The following is a 16,854-nucleotide window of genomic DNA, read 5'->3' on the forward strand; positions in this document are numbered from 1 at the left end:
TCTTAAAGTTCTTCCAGGGGTTCCGTTTGAACCTCTGCATTCCATGTTTTTGGTAGCTATCTCTTCGGCTCGAAGAGTTTCAGAGTTATCTGCCTTAGTGTGATTCCCCTTATCTGATATTCCATACAGATAAGGTAGTGTTGCGTACCAAACCTGGATTTCTTCCTAAGGTGGTATCTAATAAGAATATCAATCAGGAGATTGTTGTTCCGTCACTGTGTCCTAATCCTCCTTCAAAGAAGGAACGTCTATTACACAATCTTGACGTGGTTCGTGCTTTAAAGAGGGAACATTCTTGAACTTGACAGAGGAAAAAGAAGAAACTGTTTTGTTTCATTCCTTAGTGATTAAAAGGACCACTAAAGACAGAATAGCATAATCATTAATTAGAACGATTATTAAACCAGCTTCCCTTCTGTGGAACCGTAACTTCGTTTTAAGAGTTATTCAGGCTTCTCCTTTTGAGCCTATGCATAGTCTTGAAATTCAACTGTTATCTTGGAAGGTTCTCTTGTTGTTAGCAATTTCCTCAGCCAAAAAGGTATCGGAACGTTCTGCTCTATCCTGCGATTCCCAATTTCCTATTTTTTTTTTCTTTTTAAATTATTTTTTTATTTATTGAGAACATAAGTGTACATACAAACAAATAATGCGGGTATATATTTCACTTTACAACAGTAGAGCAGTTCTGGTACATATCCTCAGAGATAAAGTCCTCGTTTTTTACCCAAGGATATAACGGTTTAAGTCACTCTTAGACCAATTATATAGAAACAATATGTTAAAAGGGGATATTATAGAGCACAGTGTAAATAAACAAAAGAAAAAGTTGCATCGGTATAAATAAGATAATAAATTGAAGATTGACTATGCTAGAGATACAGCTAGACACATCTGTAATATAATCATATGTTCCTATGCTGCCATAAGATAGACACATTCTAAGAAATATTTACTGTTTGAGCATTAGAGAAAGGATTACAATATGGGGTAGTAAGTTGACTGGGGTACATTAAGTAAGTCTTGGGACCAGGGCAACTAATAATTAGCTCTCTACTCCAGGAGATAAACTGTCATGTGTGGCATATTATAGGTCCTATTATCTTATAAGGTGCGTAACTTAGTGTGAGAGTTTAGCACAACTTATATAGTTAACTAGCTACTTTTAGGTATAGGACAGTGTGGTATTAGACCTGTCTTTTTCTCCTTACCTCCAGCCGCAAGCAGCAGGGTCCAAAAACAGAGCTATCTGGAACCTAGAAGATGTGCTAGTTAAAACAATTGAAATTGTATATTTATAAGAAGTAGAACAAGTCAAACAAAATGTATGAGTGCTCATTTGTATTTTACCATAAAGGTCAAACTATCTGCGGTGTTAAATAAGTGTACTTATCACTACCTGCCCTGCAGGTGGATTTATTTTTGCCTTAATGAGATGTTTGGCCCCAGATATATAAACTATTAGTGTCATCTAAGCAGTGAGTGTGATATAGCACATTTTAATGTCACAACAAGAACAGGATCATCAACCAGTCCATATATATTGGTTTGAAACTAAGAAAACAATGTCTAAACATACTACCGTGTTTAAGTCCGTTATTACTTTTTGCTGGTATGCATGGTAAATGGCTTGCATGACAGTCACATTGTTTAACCCCACAATTTTCTGAATATAAAGGAATAAGCCATAATGGAGTCCTGGTGGTCTTGTATCCCTCATTTAATATGATGAGTCCAGAGGAAGGAGAGGTCCGGAAAACGTATAGGCTTAGGCCTCCTGAAGTCGTCCGGCAGTATAGTGTGCCTGCTTTTAAGGCAAATAGTCTCCGGTGGGTGGCTGTTGGGATTAAGGTGGTTGAGTATAGCTGCAAACTCAGATGATGCACATTTTATGGTAGTGCAGGATTTTATAACATTAGCTTAGCGGCAACTTTATAAATCCAAAGCTTTCAGAGATTTTTTTTTATTCTAAAATTTAATTTACCTGAACTTCGCTACAGGTTTCTATGTAGCGAGTCTTGTTTTTTAAAAGCGCTTCACAAGCGCTTCCCGATCACGCCATTAAACTGAAAGTAGGTTGCTTGCTTCATTCTTATGGTATTCCTTGTTGTAGAAATACCTAGGTAGGTGTCTGGAGCACTACATGGCTGGAAATAGTGCTGCCATCTAGTGCTCCAGACACATGCATGCTCCTGAGCTTAAGTCCCTGCTTTTTAAAAACATATGAGAGAGACAAGAGAATTAAGACAATTTGATAATAGAAGTAATTGAGAAAGTTGTTTAAAATTGCATGTTCTCTGAACCATGAAAAAAATATGGGTTTCAAATCCCTTTAAAGGGACACTGAACCCAATTTTTTTTTTCATGATTCAGGTAGAGCATGCAATTTTAAGCAACTTTCTAATTTACTCCTATTACTTTTTCTTCATTCTCTTACTTTCTTTATTTGAAAAGCAAAAATGTAAGCTTAGAAGCCGGCCCATTTTTGGTTCACAACCCCAGTAAACAAGTGCTGCCCAGTGATCTGAACCGAACAAATTGCTGGCTCCTTAGCTTAGATGCCTTTTTCAAATAAAGATAGCATGAGAACGAAGAAAATTATAATAGGAGTAAATTAGAAAGTTGCTTAATATTACATTCTCTGGCTGAATCATGAAAGAAAAATTGGGTTTAGTGTCCCTTTTGAGACTGAGATCTGCCGATTTGTACCGTGTCAATATCCTTTTTAACTTTTCTTGTGTTTTAATTCACAAGGCCTACTTGGAGGTGGGGATTATACCCCCAGAGGGGGTTACTGCTCATTCTTCTAGAGCAATGGTTTTCAGGAACAAATTTGTAAGGCTGCTACTTGGTCCCCTCATAAAATACATTTTATATATACAGTGTATGTGTGTGTGTATATGTGTGTGTGTATATATATATATATATATATATATATATATATATATATATATATATATATATATATATATATATATACTTCTACCATTTTGACAAGTTTGTCTCTGAACTTTCACCATCTTATGAAAAGGAACAAAACGTATGCTTATCTGATAAATTTCTTTCTTTCATTTATAGTGAAAGTTCTCGAATTGCCCTTTATTTTTTCTACAGTATGCTGCTGTATGTGTTTGCACATCACTTACTGTGCTTTATCTTTCCTGCTTTATTTTTCTTCTTTCTCTTGGACATATGTATAACTGAGGGATTATGAAAAAGTGGCTGGAATTAAGATCTGCTATGTTGGCGTGGTTTGCCTCCTAGTGGCCAGGAGTTAAATTCCGCTTGATGGCTTGTGGACTCTCACCATCATGAAAGAAATTAATTTATCAGATAAGCATAAATGCAGTTTTTCTACAATGCCATGCACATAAAAAAATACTGTCACTAAAAGAAACTCATTTAAATTACAAACCAATATTTCCCCCCTAGAAAATACCTATTCGATAAATTTGGCTTAATGTCTGGGACTGCTGATCACCCTCCAATTTTTTTTTCAAGGAGATGTTCACAAATTAAAAAAAAATAAAAAATAAAATTAAAGTCTATTCTCAAATTCCTTATACTAAAACATTGGATTTTTTTTAAACACAAAATTTATATTTTACATTTAATAATAAAATGAAAGGGACATCATCAATGCAAAAAATAAAATGTTATGTTTTAGTGCACTTTACTATTGCACTGTTACTTGCATATAACTGTGTGTAACCCCTGCAATACAGTTAAGTACATAGTTAGTCTGCTCCAGACCTACTGGGACCAAATTGAATGTGTCTGAGCCAGTGACAAGAGGCATTTGTGTTAAGTCGCCAAACACCAGTTAGCTTCCAGTTGTCCATTACTGCTCTTGCGCCTATCTAGGTATGCTTTTCAACATTGGATACCAAGAGAGAGAAATTAATTTGAGAGATTGAAAAGTCTATTAGAGACATCAAACCCAACATTTTTCTTTCATGAATCAGAGCATAGCATTTAAACAACTTTCCAGTTTGTTTCTATTAATGTTCTTTGTTCTCTTGGTGCACGTTCCTTAGATACTATATGGTTGCAGTTTTGCAAGAATGTTATACAGTTGCAAGAGCACTAGAGGGCAGCACTTTTCCCCTCATGTAGCTCTTCAGATGTGTGTTGGCTACCTAGGTATTTCTTCAACAAAGAGTACCATGACAATAAAGCAAAATTTGACAATAGGAGTTAACCAGACTTTTTTTTTAATTGATATTCTCTGTCTAAATTGCAAAAGAGAACTTTTGGAGTTCATTTCCCTTTAAATTGCACACACTATCATTAAAGTTTTTTTATTTTGTCTTTCATGTCCCTTTAAATTCAATAACTCATTTAATCACAGCATAATGAATCCATGGCAATGAATGTTCTTATTGATTATAACAAACTGAACTGTTTTGTTTAGGATAATATTTGAGATGGGAACTTACCTGACATCCCATCTAACCATCTCACTTGTTTTCTTTTTAGGTGTGTTGTTGTGTTGCTGAACCCCAGGAAAAACAAACAATACCACATCCTGAACAGTTCCAGGTAAGAAGCTGAGCCCTTGTAAATAAAACTCCTCTTCTATACAAACATATGGTCACATCTCTAGAAGTTTATTGTGTTTTTTTTCAAGTTACACCACGGTTGCTAAGAGTTAAAAAAAATCTTTCCAGGGACACTTTGCCGCAGAGCAAGCCGGGGTGAGCCATGGTACGCGCTGCCTAGGTGCAGAAATATTTACTGTCGCCCCTCCCCCAACAGAAATAGCACAGGGGAAAAAAAGCTTATTTTACTTATAGTGATTATAGTAATTTTATTATCTTCGTATCTGCTATGCAATAATAACTTGCCATCCCGAACCAAAAGGCATTTAGCAAAGCAGCCCATCATTTTTATTATATTATAGATGAGCAGTGAAATTAAGAGTACAGTCCATACATATATGCACACTTGTGCACATACATATACACTGTCATACACATACACACTCATATACAAAAATACACACACACATATCTATATACACACATTACTGTTTCCATTCCTCCATAGACCCAGAACAGCTTTTATTTAACTGGAAATGGGTATACGAGTAGGCAATATGCACAACACTTTCCTTTTCTGGGTGTGCAGTGAATATCTTGCATCACTTATACTCAGTGTGTAAGAACAAGACTGAAGTATGTGCACAATGGAAATTGAGCGAAAATATATGTAAATTAAGCATTTTCTAAATGTTCCTTGCTTAAACACAGTGCTATTCACTCAAGAATGCTGTTACACACATCGTCTACTGGTCATATTTTCAGCATTTATACAGGGGTATCCAAAAAACTAGGAATAGGTCATTGGGATATTTTCTATTTTAAGGCATGAAAACGGTTTTGTATAGCGCTTAGTAGGATTTTTAAAATCAAGGACATTTCAGTTAATAGTTATTTTAACTTTACCTATACTTTGCTTTAGAGGCGTTCAGTTGTGGAATTCATTAACTAGGAAAATGCTTTTTAAGCAGGCTTCTGCAAGCTTTTTAGATGTGTCTAATGAACCAGTTTGATTGTTATTTCTTGGTTGTTCACATGGGATTTTTTAAATTACTTTTTAGACCTACTTAGTTTACATTTATATAAAATAAACTTTTTGGAGTAGTTGGTGTATTCTGTCACTGGTCTATAAAGATTAGGCCCTAGACTGATGACTTGGCACTTGTCAATTTCAGATTATGGGGTTGATAACAATCCTTTAAACAATTTACCAAATTATTAATCTACAGAAATCTCCATAGATTTTAATAGCAGTTTTCTGTTTAAAACTATTAGATATATAAACAAAATTCTCATAGATTGTGATGGTAAGAGCTCATCCCCATAACTGTAAGGAGCAACCCGAAGGCCTTTTCTAAGGGGGCTAGAATCCATGTTTTTATTTATTTATTTATTGTGTAGGAGCACTAGAGCTAAGAATTCCTCTTTAGAGGTCTGAGTGCATTTTCCCAAAAATACCAGAGCATTTTTAGCGTTTTTGCCATCACTACATTTAAACAGAAATAGAGCTTTTTTTTCTTATTTACCTATCAAAACTATATATATATATATATATATATATATATATATATATATATATATATATATATATATATATATATATATATATATATATATATATATATATATATATACATATATAAAAATATTTGAGTATATAACATGCCACAATTTTACCGTCAAATGCAATCAAATTTTTTTTAAACTCTTTCACTAACTTTAGGTTTTTCAATGAAATTTATTTACAAACAGCTTGTGGAATCCTGGCACAAATGGTTGTAAATGCTTCTCTGCGATCCCCTTTGTTCAGAAATAGCAGACATATATGGCTTTGGCAATGCTTTTTGCTAATTAGGTCGCTAAATGCTGCTGCACACCACACTTGTATTATGCCCAGCATTGAAGGGGTTAATTGGGTAGCTTGTAAGGTTAATTTTAGCTTTAGTGTAGAGGTTAGCCTACCACCTGACACTTCGCACCCCCTGATCCCTACCTGAACCCTGTCAAACAGCTCTCTTCCCCCCCCCCCACCCCCAATGGTCACCTCTGGCAGTATGCAGTTTTAAACTTTTTTTTTTTTTTTTAAACATTTTCTTACCATCCCACCTCCCTGATCTCTCCCCCCTCTAACTAGAGCTGCCATCTTAGGTACTGCCAGCTGTCTGCCAGTACCCAGTTATCCAAAATTTGGCAAATTTTTTGTAAAAACAAAAAACCCTACATTTTCTGTAGTGTAGCTGCCCCCCACCTCATTTACCCCCCTCCCAGATTGCTTTCCCACCCTCTAAACCCACCTCCACTGAAGTTACCCCCTCCCTCCTCCCCTGCCGCTCTGAAGAAATGTTTTTCCTGTAGCGTAGCAGCCGAGCCTTTCCCACCCCCTCCAGCGATGGGCTGCCCAATTGCCTCCCTCCTTAAACCAACGATCGGCACCACCGCTGCCAGATGCAGAGAGAGCCACAGAGTGGCCCTCTCTGCATCAATAACTCTACAACTCTATTTCTGCATTGCCCCACTCGTGGGGCATGCAGAAATTGCTCGATCTCCCTACTTTTAGTGAGATCACGTCAGAGAGAGGGCCCAGGACAGCAGCATCGTAAAGAGTACGACGCTGGTCCTTAAAGGGTTGAGGTTGATCGTGACCTAGTTTAGAGGAGCACCATTTGGTCTGTGCTGCAAGATCTAATGACTCTTGATATGAGGAGGGCAAATCTAGGTATGCTCAGAATAGGAACAATCATTTTTTTAAAAAAAAAAATTTTTTGAGAAACTTTTAAAGCACTCTATTCTCAAAGTATATTTTGCCAGCTCCACAAGGGAATTTTTAAAGGGACATTAAACATTTTTTTTTTCTTTCAAGGTGCTGATACAGCATGCAATCTTAAATAACTATCCAGTTTATTTCTATTATCTTATTTCTTTCTTTTTGTATCCTGTGTTGAAAAGTATACTTGGGTATGCTCATAAGCTGCTGATCGGGGGCTGCACATATATACTTATTGTCATTGGCTTTCAGATATCTCACAGTAGTGTATTGCTACTCCTAAAGCAAAGGATACCAAGAGAATGAAGCAAATTAGATAATAGAAGTAAATTGGAAAGTTGTTTAGAAATTTATGACCTATCTCAAACACAAGAGAAAAAAAACGGAGTTCCATTTCCCATTAAGTCAAGCCAAAGGAGGGTTTGTTTACATGTTCCAGCATCTAGTATTCACAGCAGATATGCAGTGTAAGACTAATTCTCTTTGACTAGGTGAACCCCAAATTGACAGTAGGAAGGATACATGTTAAACCACTGAAATAAAATTATTTTCTTCTATAAGATACGAGTCCACGGATTCATCCGTTACTTGTGGGATATTATCCTCCTGCTAACAGGAAGTGGCAAAGTGCACCACTGCAGAGCTGTCTATATAGCTCCTCCCTTGACTCCACCCCCCAGTCATTCTCTTTGCCTACTCTAAGTACTAGGAAGGGTAAAGTGAAAGAGGTGATAAAATGTTAGTTTTTATTTTCTTCAAGCAAGAGTTTATTTTAAATGGTACCGGTGTGTACTATTTTCCCTCAGGCAGCAGATGGATGAAGACTTTTGCCTGGAGATTGATGATTTTAGCAGTTGTTACTAAGATCCAGTGCAGTTCCTACAGAATGGCTGAGGAGTACTAGGAGAAACTTCAGTGTGAGGAACGTTTTCATGCTATAAGCAGTGAGGTATGTTCAGTAATTTTTTTCTGGAGAGACTGTTATTTCAGATTCAGATAAATCTGGATCAAGAATCCAGAGACTCTCTTCTTTGGTGGTTGTCACAGGATCATCTGTCTCAGGGAATGTGTTTCCGCAGGCCAGCATGGGTCATAGTGACGACGGACGCCAGCCTATTGGGCTGGGGTGCCGTCTGGAATTCCCTGAAAGCACAGGGTGTGTGGATTCAGGAGGAGGCTCTCCTTCCAATAAATATTCTAGAACTGAGAGTGATATTCAACGCGCTTCAGGCGTGGCCTCAGCTGGCTTCGGACAATATCACGACTGTAGCATATATCAATCATCAGGGGGGAAAACAAGAGTTCTCTAGCGATGATAGAGGTTTCCAAAATAATTTGATGGGCAGAGACTCACTCTTGCCATCTATCAGCAATCTATATATAAGTCGTCAGACTTTTCATCCGGGGGAGTGGGAGCTCCATCCGGAGGTGTTTGCACAATTGATTCATCAATGGGGCACACCAGAATTGGATCTGATGGCATCTCTTCAGAATGCCAAACTTCCTTGTTACGGGTCCAGATCAAGGGATCCCCAAGCAGTACTGATGCTCTAGCAGTACCTTGGTCGTTCAACCTGGCTTATGTGTTTCCACCATTTCCTCTCCTTCCTCGTCTGATTGCCAGAATCAAACAGGAGAGGGCTTCGGTGATTTTGATAGCACCTGCGTGGCCACACAGAACTTGGTATGAAGACCTGGTGGAAATGTCATCTCTACCACTGTGGACACTGCCACTAAGACAGGACCTTCTCATTCAAGGTCCGTTCCAGCATCCAACTCTAGTTTCTCTGCGGCTGACTGCCTGGAGATTGAACGCTTGATTTTCATCTAAGTGGGGATTCTCTGAGTCGGTCATAGATACCTTGATTCAGGCTCGAAAGCCTGTCACTAGGAAAATTTACCATAAGATATGGCGTAAATATCTTTATTGGTGCGAATCCAAAGGCTACTCATGGAGTAAGATCAGGATTCCTAGGATTTTGTCCTTTCTCCAAGAAGGATTGGAGAAGGGGTTATCAGCTAGTTCCCTAAAGGGACAGATATCTGCTTTATCAATTTTACTGCACAAACGTCTGGCAGATGTTCCAGACGTTCAGTCGTTTTGTCAGGCTTTAGTTAGAATCAAGCCTGTGTTTAAACCTCCGCCATGGAGTTTGAATTTGGTTCTTAAAGTTCTTCAAGGGGTTCCGTTTGAACCTATGCATTCCATAGATATTAAGCTTCTATCTTGGAAAGTTCTGTTTTTAATTGCTATCTCTTCGGCTCGAAGAGTTTCTGAACTATCTGCATTGCAATGCGACTCGCCTTATCTTGTTTTCCATTCCGATAAGGTGGTTTTGCGTACCAAACCTGGATTCCTTCCTAAGGTTGTTACTATTAAGAATATTAATCAGGAAATTGTTGTTCCTTCTCTGTGTCCTAACCCTTCTTCTAAGAAGGAGCGCCTGTTACACAACTTGGACGTGGTTCGTGCTTTGAAGTTTTACTTGCAAGCGACCAAAGATTTCCGTCAAACATCTTCTCTGTTTGTTGTCTATTCTGGAAAACGTAGAGGTCAAAAAGCTACGGCTACCTCTTTCTTTTTGGCTGAAAAGCATCATCCGGTTGGCATACGAGACTGCTGGAGAGCAGCCTCCTGAAAGGATTACAGCCCACTCTACTAGAGCGGTGGCTTCCACATGGGCTTTTAAAAACGATGCTTCTGTTGAACAGATTTGTAAGGCTGCGACTTGGTCTTCCCTTCATAAATTTCCAAATTTCACAAATTTGATACTTTTGCTTCTTCGGAGGCTATTTTTGGGAGAAAAGTTCTTCAAGCAGTGGTTCCTTCTGTTTAACCATCTGTCTTGTCCCTCCCGTTCATCCGTGTCCTGTAGCTTTGGTATTGTATCCCACAAGTAAAGGATGAATCCGTGGACTCGTCGTATCTTATAGAAGAAAAGTAAATTTATGCTTACCTGATAAATTGATTTCTTCTATGATACGAAGAGTCCACGGCCCGCCCTGTCATTTTAAGACAGATTATATTTTTTGATTTAAAACTTCAGTCACCTCTGCACCTTTTAGTTTCTCCTTTTTCTTCCTATACCTTCGGTCGAATGACTGGGGGGTGGAGTCAAGGGAGGAGCTATATAGACAGCTCTGCTGTGGTGCTCTTTGCCACTTCCTGTTAGCAGGAGGATAATATCCCACAAGTAAAGGATGAATCCGTGGACTTGTCGTATCATAGAAGAAATCAACTTATCAGGTAAGCATAAATTTACTTTTTCTTTTACAAGATATGACGAGTCCACGGATTTCATCCTTATGGGATATCGCCTCCTGGTCAGCAGGAGGAGGCAAAGAGCTCCACAGTAGAGCTGCATATATAGCTCCTCCCTTCCCTCCCACCCCAGTCATTCTCTTTGCCTGTGTTAGTGATAGGAAGAGGTAAAGTGAGGTGTTTAGATTCTTCAATCAAGAGTTTTTTATTTTCAAACGGTACCAATGTGTGCTGTTTTTATTACAGAGCAGCTTCTGAATAGTCTTATAGACTATGGGAACTGGGGGATTTCTGTATCCACTGTGCCTCCCATATTTGTGCTGCATTTTCTGACTATGGTCTGGTGAGCTTGTAACCATGACCCTGTTATTTCACAGGACCTCAGGAGGAAGATTGGACCTCTTGATACTGTGAAGTTATCGTGCTGTACCTTCAGCACAGAGGTAAGTGCAGTTTTTATTCTGGGACATACTTATACTCAGACTAACTGTACTGACTTTATTATACTGGGAGAGATCTGCCTTTATTCTTTTCCCCTGACATTAGGGCAGTTTGCATAACCTAATAGCACTGGGGTGTGTATACATAGTGATCTATTTCCCCTGACATTAGGGCAGTTTGCATAACCTAATAGCACTGGGGTGTGTATACATAGTGATCTATTTTATGTTGCCAGATACTCTAAGGGTGCAGACCGGATTAACTTAGAAATACTGGATATTGTTTATAGGAAGTATACGCCATTACCAGACAGTCTAGTATACATTTATTACGGGCGGGCTGACGCTGGGGATGGATGTGTGATTTTATTGTCACGGTTCTTGGCGTTCTTTTGAGTTTGACGGTTACGCCCACGAAGGGCGTGACTTATTTTCGCGCACTCTGGCAACACAGCTCTCTCTGTTCCGGCAGCGTTTACTCGGCCCCTAAGTCCGCTTGTGGGAGAATCTACAAGTGACTTAGGTGTTCAGTGTGGCAGTGTTTTTCTTTGATCAGGAGGCAGGTAGGAGCCGCAGCAGAGCTGCTGGGTGACTGTGGAGTTTGCAAGAGTAAATTAGTAAACCTTTATAACATCGTGCAAATGTGAAATTACCCTATTGTGCAAATGTAAAATTGCCCTCTGCCTTAATCAGTAGAAAACTTATAACATCGTGCAGTGAGATCACTCTGCCTTAGTTTTTAAACTTTATTCCAGATTGCCAGTGTTGCAGTTAAATCCTTCAATATTTTATTATTAAGTGTCTGATTGCTGTTTTAAAGATACAGTACAACAGATTATTTCTGTGATTTGACCAAGTTGGTTTTTTGTTTACGTTATCATTATGGATGACCTCGAACAAACTACCTGTCCTATGTGTTTGGATGCCATTGTGGAACCCCCTGTTACCTTATGTGACACTTGTATAGAGAGAGCCTTACAATGTAAAGAGAAAATTTTTGCTAATAAAGATATGTCTGGAGAATGTTCTCAGACCAATGAGATTCAGGGTATGGCGCTACTTTCTCACCAAGTGTCACAGCCTTTACCGCCCGCGCAAACGACGCCATGTTCCTCGACGGCGTCTACTTCTTTCACTTTGCAGGATATGGCTGCAGTTATGTCATCCACTCTCACAGAAGTTTTATCTAAGTTGCCAGTGTTACAGGGCAAACGCAGCAGGACAGAGACCCATGTAGTTCCTGCGACTTCTGACGCCTTGATGGCTATCTCCGATGTATCCTCCCAGGGATCTGAGTTGGGGGGTAGGGAGGCCCTCTCTGAGGGGGAACTGTCTGACTCAGGAAGTGCATTACCTCAGACAGATTCGGACATCATGTCCTTCAAATTAAATTGGAACACCTCCGTCTGTTACTGCGGGAGGTTTTGATTACTCTGGATGACTGTGACTCTATTGTAGTACCTCCAGAGTAGTTGTGTAAGATGGACAAATACTTAGAGGTACCTTCTTACTCTCATGCCTTTCTGGTTCCTAAGAGAATTTCGGAAATTGTTACACCGGAACGGGAAAGACCGGGTATCCTGTTTTCCCCTTCTCCCATTTTTAAGAAGATATACCCTATAGCTGACACCTTTCGGGACTCTTGGCAAACGATCCCTAAGGTGGAGGGAGCTATTTCTACCCTGGCTAAGCGTATGACTATCCCTATTGAGGACAGTTGTGCTTTCAAAGACCCTATGGATAAAAAGTTGGAGGGTCTTCTAAAAAGCTATTTACTCATCAAGGGTTTCTATTACAACAGACGGCCTGCATTGTACCAGTCACAAACTGCGGCTGCCTTTTTGGTTCGACGCCTTAGAGGAGTCTCTTAAGATTGAGACTCCTTTGGAAGAAATAATGGATAGATTTAAGGGGAAAGACCCTATTCGGGCCTGAATTGAAAGAGATCATTTCTGACATTACGGCAGGTAAGGGTCATCTCCTACCTCAGGATAAAACATCTAAGCAGAGAGGTAGACAGAGCAATTTTCGTTCCTTTCAAAACTTCAAGGGAGTCCCCTCTTCCGCTAAACAGGAAGGGAACTTTGCACAAGCCAAGTCTGTCTGGAGACCCAACCAGACTTGGAACAAGGGTAAACAACCCAAGAAGCCCGCTACTGCTCCCAAGACAGCATGAAGGGACGGCCCCCGATCCGGGACCGGATCTAGTAGGGGGCAGACTTTCTCTCTCTTTGTCCAGGCTTGGATAAGAGACGTTCAGGATCACTGGACACTAGAAATCGTGTCTCAGGGGTATCAACTGGAGTTAAAAAATTCAATCCCAAGGGGAAGGTTTCTTCTTTCACGATTGTCTGTAGACCAGATAAAGAGAGGCGTTCTTACGTTGTGTAAAAGACCTCTCCACTATGGGAGTAATTCGTCCAATACAGTAACAGGGGCAGGGGTTTTACTCAAATCTTTTTGTGGTTCCCAAAAAAGAGGGAATGTTGAGACCCATTTTAGATCTCAAGAGTCTAAACAAGTTTCTCAGAGTCCCATCCTTCAAGATGAAGATGATTCGGACAATTCTTCCATTGATCCAGGAGGGTCAATATATGAGTACCGTGGACTTAAAGGATGCATATCTCCACATTCCTATCCACAGAGATCATCACCAGTTTCTAAGGTTTGCCTTCCTGGACAAACATTTTCAGCTCTTGGCTCTTCCCTTCGGGTTGGCCACGGCACCCAGGATCTTCACGAAGGTTCTAGGGTCCTTACTAGCGGTTCTCAGAACGCGGGGCATTGCAGTGGCGCCTTATCTGGACGATATTCTAATCCAGGCATCGTCTTACCATGTGACAAAGTCTCATACCGACCATGGTTCTGTCCTTTCTAAGGACTCATGGGTGGAAGGTGAATCTAGAAAAGAGTTCACTAATTCCACAGACAAGGGTTCCTTTTCTAGGAACTCTGATAGATTCCGTATCCATGAAAATTTTCTTGACGGAAGTCAGAAAGTTGAAGATTCTGAATACATGCCGAACCCTTCAGTCCAATTCTCAGCCTTCAGTGGCTCAGTGCATGGAGGTAATTGGTTTAATGGTGGCGGCAATGGACATTTCGTTTGCTCGGTTTCATCTCAGACCTCTACAACTGAGCATGCTCAGACAGTGGAATGGAAATTATGCAGATTTGTCTCCTCAGACAAGAGACTCTCTTCTTTGGTGGTTGTCGCTGGATCATCTTTTATAAGGGACGTGCTTCCGCAGACCTTCATGGGTGATAGTGACAACGGACGCCAGTCCACTAGGATGGGGTGCAGTCTGGAATTCCCTGAAGGCTCAGGGTGTGTGGATTCGGTCGGAGTCTCTACTTCCCATCAATATTCTGGAGTTGAGGGCAATATTCAATGCGCTTCAAGCTTGGCCTCAGTTGGCGTCTGCCAAATTTATCTGATTTCAGTCGGACAACATCATGACTGTGGCTTACATCAATCATCAGGGAGGAACAAGGAGTTCCTTAGCGATGACAGAAGTATCCAAGATAATTCGGTGGGCGGAGGCTCACTCTTATCTGTCAGCAATCTACATCCCAGGAGTGGACAACTGGGAGGTGGATTTTTTGAGCAGACAGACGTTTCATCCAGGGGAATGGGAACTCCATCCGGAGGTCTTTTCCACCCTGATTCTCAGGTGGGGCAGTCCGGAATTAGATCTGATAGCATCTCGTCAGAATGCCAAGCTCCCAAGATACGGATCCAGGTCCAGGGATCCTCAGGCCAAGCTGATAGGTGCCTTAGCAGTGCCTTGGTCGTTCAACCTAGCTTATGTGTTTCCACCGTTTGCTCTCCTTCCCGGGTGATTGCACGGATCAAACAGCAGAGGGCTTCAGTGATTCTAATCGCTCCGGCGTGGCCTCACAGGACTTGGTATGCCGATCTGGTGGACATGTCCTCTCTGCCGCCATGGAAGCTTCCATTGAGGCAGGACCTTCTGATTCAGGGACCCTTCCATCATCCAAATCTAATTTTCTCTGCAGCTGACTGCTTGGAGATTGAACGCTTGATTTTATCTAAGCGAGGGTTCTCTGATTCGGTCATTGATACCTTGATCCAGGCACGTAAGCCTGTTGCTAGAAAGATTTACCATAAGATATTGCGTAAATATCTTTATTGGTGCGAATCCAAGGGCTACTCATGGAGTAAGATTAGGATTCGTAGGATTTTGTTCTTTCTCCAAGAAGGATTGGAGAAAGGGTTATCAGCAAGTTCCTTAAAGGGACAGATTTCTGCTTTATCTATCTTGCTACACAAACGTCTGGCAGATGTTCCAGACGTTCAATCTTTTTGTCAGGCTCTGACTAGAATCAAGCCTGTGTTTAGACCAATTGCTCCTCCTTTGAGTTTGAATTTAGTTCTTAATGTTCTTCAAGGGGTTCCGTTTGAACCCATGCATTCCATAGACATTAAGTTGTTATCTTGGAAGGTTTTATTTTTGGTTGCTATTTTTTCTGCTCGCAGAGTTTCTGAGCTTTCAGCTTTACAATGTGATTCTCCTTATCTTATTTTCCATTCTGATAAGGTGGTGTTGTGTACCAAACCTGGTTTCCTTCCTAAGGTTGTTTCTAATAAGAATATTAATCAGGAAATTGTTGTTCCTTCATTGTGTCCCAATCCTTCTAAGTTTTACTTGCAGGCGACTAAAGAGTTTCGTCAATCATCTACATTGTTTGTTCTTTTTTTCTGGAAAACGTAGGGGTCTTTTTGGCTGAGTATCATCCGTGTTGCATATGAGACTGCTGGACAGCAGCCTCCAGAACGTATTACGGCTCACTCTACCAGGGCTGTGGCTTCCTCATGGGCATTCAAAAATGATGCTTCTGTTGAACAGATTTGCAACTTGGTCATCTCTTCACACTTTTTCCAAATTTTCCAAATTTCATACTTTTGCCTCGTCTGAGGCTGTTTTTGGGAGAAAGGTTCTTCAAGCAGTGGTGCCTTCCGTTTAGGTTCCTGTCTTGTCCCTCCCTTTCATCCGTGGCTTTGGTATTGTATCCCATAAGGAAGGATGAAATCCGTGGACTCGTCATCTTGTAAAAGAAACGGAAATTTATGCTTACCTGATAAATGTATTTCTTTTACGATATGACGAGTCCACGGCCCACCCTGTCAGTTTATAGGACAGGTTTTTATTTTTGTTAAATTTCAGTCACCTCTGCTTCTTGGCTTTTCTTTTCTCTTCCTAACTTTGGTCGAATGACTGGAGTGGGAGGGAAGGGAGGAGCTATATATGCAGCTCGGCTGTTGAGCTCTTTGCCTCCTCCTGCTGACCAGGAGGCGATATCCCATAAGTAAGGATGAATTCCATGGACTCGTCATATCGTAAAATAAATAAATTTATCAGGTAAGCATAAATTTCCTTATTATATTAAATTATATAATTTGAGATTAAAAATCAGAAATAACTATGATGACAATTACAAGGCTTGATTATTAACTAGACAAGTTTCTAGTAGGCCAGATTTCCATTGATTGTTTACAGGGACATTAAATTTAAAATACATTTATAAGCATTCTGTCTGCTTCGAATGGTGCACCTCATTAGACATGCGGGGATGATGTAATCTCCTGACTGTTCTTTTTTGTCATCTTTCCCAGTTTTTTTTAAAGATTAGGGCTCCGTTTGGCTGGTCGTGCTGTAGGCCTGTTTTCTTATTGGGCGTTAACCTACGGGTTGCCTTCTATTTTCTTTTTATCCTATTAGGATGTCTTAATTAGTTTATTTTCCTTCGGGAATCTTAAATTGGGATTGATACTCTGTTACTTCTGTGGAAGTGTTTTTGAGGACATGTTAGTCCTATGTTTGT

At 40.1% G+C, this 16,854-nt stretch overlaps 1 protein-coding gene across 2 annotated transcripts in view; it reads left to right on the top strand.

Annotated features, from left to right (window-relative positions):
• MAPKBP1 (mitogen-activated protein kinase binding protein 1) overlaps nt 1-16,854 on the top strand; it is a 569,961-nt gene that overhangs the window by 322,088 nt on the left and 231,019 nt on the right. For both annotated transcript variants that reach the window (XM_053697823.1, XM_053697824.1), the window contains exon 4: nt 4,480-4,542. In XM_053697823.1, coding sequence (XP_053553798.1) covers nt 4,480-4,542 — 63 coding nt within the window. The remainder of the gene's footprint in view (nt 1-4,479; nt 4,543-16,854) is intronic.

The sequence above is a fragment of the Bombina bombina genome, chromosome 1 (assembly GCF_027579735.1).
Source record: "Bombina bombina isolate aBomBom1 chromosome 1, aBomBom1.pri, whole genome shotgun sequence".
Taxonomy (NCBI): Eukaryota; Metazoa; Chordata; class Amphibia; order Anura; family Bombinatoridae; genus Bombina; species Bombina bombina.